We start from the raw sequence: 3,354 nt of genomic DNA on the forward strand, positions 1-3,354 counted from the left end.
ATTTTATCTTTTTTCTTCTCTTTTTCTTCTTCTCTTTCTTCTTTATCTTTTAATTAATTTCTTTCTTATCTTTTAAACTCTTTCTATCTAATCTATCTTTATCTTCTATTCTTTTCTCTTTAAATAAACTCTTATATCCTCTTCCCTTCTCTAAACTTACTAACCCTTGCTCTATCCCTTACTCTATCTCTTACTATCTTCTTCTTTACTATCCCTACCTTCCCTCTTCTTTAACTTCTTAATTTCTTATATTCTTCTTCTAATCTACTTTATTTCTTATTAAACCCTAATCTAAATCTTCTCTTTTCTTATCTACTCTTTCTTCTTTTCTTTCTTAATCTTCTCTTTTATTTCTTTAAAAATAATCCCTTCCCCTCTCTTATATTATAATTAATCTAATCTCTTTTTATCCTTACCCTCTTTATCCCTACTTCTTTTACCCTCTTTAATTAATCCCTCTTTCTTATCTTTATTCTCTTTAATAATCCTTTTTCTGACTTAAATTACTATAAATCCTTCCCCTTACTTAAATATTACTAACCCTTACTCTTCTCTCTTCCTATTCTATCTCTATATTAAACCCTAATCCTCTTTAATAATCCTAACCCTTACTTTAATTATACTAATAATTCTATTTACTCTAAATTCTTTCCTCTTCTCTTTCCTCTTCTCTTTCTTCTTCTATTTTAATCTTATTTATTTCTTCTCTTACTAAACTCTTATTATCTTATATATTTCTACCCCCTATTCTTATCTTAAACTTACTAACCCTTACTCTATTATCCTTACTATATCTTACCTTCTACCTATTCTGCCTATTTAACCTGCTATTTAACCTGCTATTTAACCTGCTATTCAACCTGCTATTCAACCTGCTATTTAACCTGCTATTCAACCTGCTATTTAATCTGCTATTTAATCTGCTATTTAACCTGCTACTCCCCCTGCTGTTCTGCCTGTTTGGGTCTATTTAACCTACTATTTAACCTACTATTTAACCTGCTGTTTAACCTGCTATTTAACCTGCTGTTTAACCTGCTATTTCACCTGCTGTTTAACCTGCTATTTAACCTGCTGTTCAACCTGCTGTTTAACCTGCTGTTTAACCTGCTGTTCAACCTGCTGTTCAACCTGCTGTTTAACCTGCTATTTAACCTGCTATTTAACCTGCTGTTTAACCTGCTGTTCTGCCTGCCTCATATATGACCTTCCTGGGACCTTATAATCTACCTTACTACCTCACTCACTACCCTAATCACTAATTTACTACCTACTGTTCTGCCTGCCTTACTACCTGCCTTATATGGGGCTCTCTAGCTGCCTTACTTAATATTATATATATTCCCTGGATACTTTATTATATATATATAAAAAATGCTGCTTCTGCTAAAATATTCATTTTCTAACCTAATCTATAATATATATATCCATACACTTACCTCATGACTGATCTTGATTAATATCTCACCTGGTTCCTTCTGCCTGACTCTGCTTTCTATATTATATGGTCTATCTCTGCCTCTCTCCCTACCTTACCTAATACCTCCCTCCCTATCTCTTTTCTACCTTACTGCCTGCCTTATGCATAACAACCTCTCTGGGGCCTTATAACCTACATTATAACCTCACTACCTACCTCACTGCCTACCTCACTGCCTACCTACCTCCTGACCTACCTCCTGACCTATCTCCTGACCTACCTCCCAACCTACCTCCCAACCTACCTCCCAACCTACCTCACCATCTACCTACCTCACTGCCTACCTTACTGCCTACCTTACTGTTAACCTTACTATCTTCCTCACTGTCTACCTTACTGTTTACCTCACTATCTATCTCACTGTCTACCTCACTGTCAACCTTACTATCTTCCTCACTGTCTACCTTACTATTTGCCTCACTGTCTATCTCACTGTCTACCTCACTGCCTACCTCACTATCAACCTCACTGTCTTCCTCACTGTCTACCTTACTGTTTACCTCACTGTCTATCTCACTGTCTACCTCACTGCCTACCTCACTGTCAACCTCACTACCTGCCTTGCTGCCTGCCTTACATGGTTCTGCCTGCCTGTCTTTCTGCCTGTCTGCTGCCTACCTTGCTGCTGGTCTTACTGTTAACCTCACTATCTACCATGCTGCCTACCTTACCTGGTTCCTCCTGCCCTACCATGTGTTCTATATGGCATGGGACCTATCTATCTATCTCCTACCTCTGAATTCCCCCTCCACCTCATACTATACTACCTACCTCTCTCCTGAATGTGGTAAATATTATATATATTCTCTGACATCTCATCTTATACATATATGCATGTGTACAAACCATGGATTTAGCTAATGTATTTAACCTAAACTAAATGTATAATATATATCTCCGCACTATTATGGTATCCTAAAATATATATATTCATTCACCTAATATATTAATGCTGATTGACCTCAATCTCCTCACATAACTACTGTGACTAATAAAATGATATAAATATAACTCACTGTGCACCTCCTGGTTGGGGTGTGCCTGCTATAAAAACTGGACCACCTGGGCCTTATCCTGCCTATCTTCCTGCCTGCCTTACTGTTAACCCCACTACCTACTACACCATCTACCTCATTTCTGGTCTTGTGATTGTTGGTGAAAACCATGCTATAGTTGATTGTTGACCATATCCATGGGTTGATCCGCTATGGTTGATCGTTGATCATATCTATGGTTCTAACCTTATGGTCATGGATCATCATTGATCATCATCGATTTCAACCATTAGCAAATGGTGATCTAATCTATGAGATCACCCAGCTATGAGATCATTCAATATTCGAATGGCCTATGCTAGAAGGAATCATCTATAAATACACCCTTAAAATCACCCTATAGCTAGTCATAATTAATTAAGGAATTAAGACATTAAGCTAAGATATCCTTAGCTATTTTTCCTTCTACTATTCTATTCTATTCTACTACCATTCCTCCTATTCTTCCTTTATACCTAGGCAAGCCATCTATTCCCCTCTATATTCATGAAATTTCCTTTGTCATTTATATACTATTTAGTATATACTGTTCATTTTTATTCACAGGTTATGAGCCCGGCCTTGCTCAAAGGCAATTCATTATACCTAGGCCTAGCCTAGGCATCTATACTATTGATCATTTATTGATCGATATCCTTTCATATCCATATACTAGGCTCATGCCTAGCATCGATTGATTATCAATCGATATTCTGAGCCTATAGAAGTCATATTTAATATGGCATCTATGGATAAGATAAGCCTACCAAAGCTACGAGGCTCAGATAACTATATAACCTGGTCTATTAGGACTAAGGCTACCCTTATAAAGGAAGATCT

At 36.7% G+C, this 3,354-nt stretch overlaps 1 protein-coding gene across 1 annotated transcript in view, besides 10 other annotated features; it reads right to left on the reverse strand.

Annotated features, from left to right (window-relative positions):
• The first annotated feature begins 295 nt into the window (after positions 1 to 295).
• Positions 296 to 347: a microsatellite.
• Positions 348 to 646: 299 nt separating this feature from the next.
• Positions 647 to 682: a microsatellite.
• Positions 683 to 815: 133 nt separating this feature from the next.
• Positions 816 to 1,183: a microsatellite.
• Positions 1,184 to 1,628: 445 nt separating this feature from the next.
• Positions 1,629 to 1,753: a microsatellite.
• Positions 1,629 to 1,778: a microsatellite.
• Positions 1,631 to 1,738: a microsatellite.
• Positions 1,659 to 1,738: a microsatellite.
• Positions 1,749 to 2,033: a microsatellite.
• Positions 1,829 to 2,006: a microsatellite.
• Positions 1,925 to 2,100: a microsatellite.
• A 1,238-nt stretch (positions 2,101 to 3,338) lies between these two features.
• NFIA_061430 (putative helicase) overlaps positions 3,339 to 3,354 on the reverse strand; it is a gene marked incomplete at both ends in the record, with an annotated part of 3,465 nt that continues 3,449 nt past the window's right edge. The window contains one exon of the mRNA XM_001262898.1: positions 3,339 to 3,354. This exon is cut by the window's right edge and continues 3,449 nt beyond it. Within this exon, the coding sequence (XP_001262899.1) occupies positions 3,339 to 3,354 (16 nt within the window).

Source organism: Aspergillus fischeri, genomic scaffold (genome assembly GCF_000149645.3).
Source record: "Aspergillus fischeri NRRL 181 1099437636252 genomic scaffold, whole genome shotgun sequence".
NCBI classification, from domain to species: domain Eukaryota; kingdom Fungi; phylum Ascomycota; class Eurotiomycetes; order Eurotiales; family Aspergillaceae; genus Aspergillus; species Aspergillus fischeri.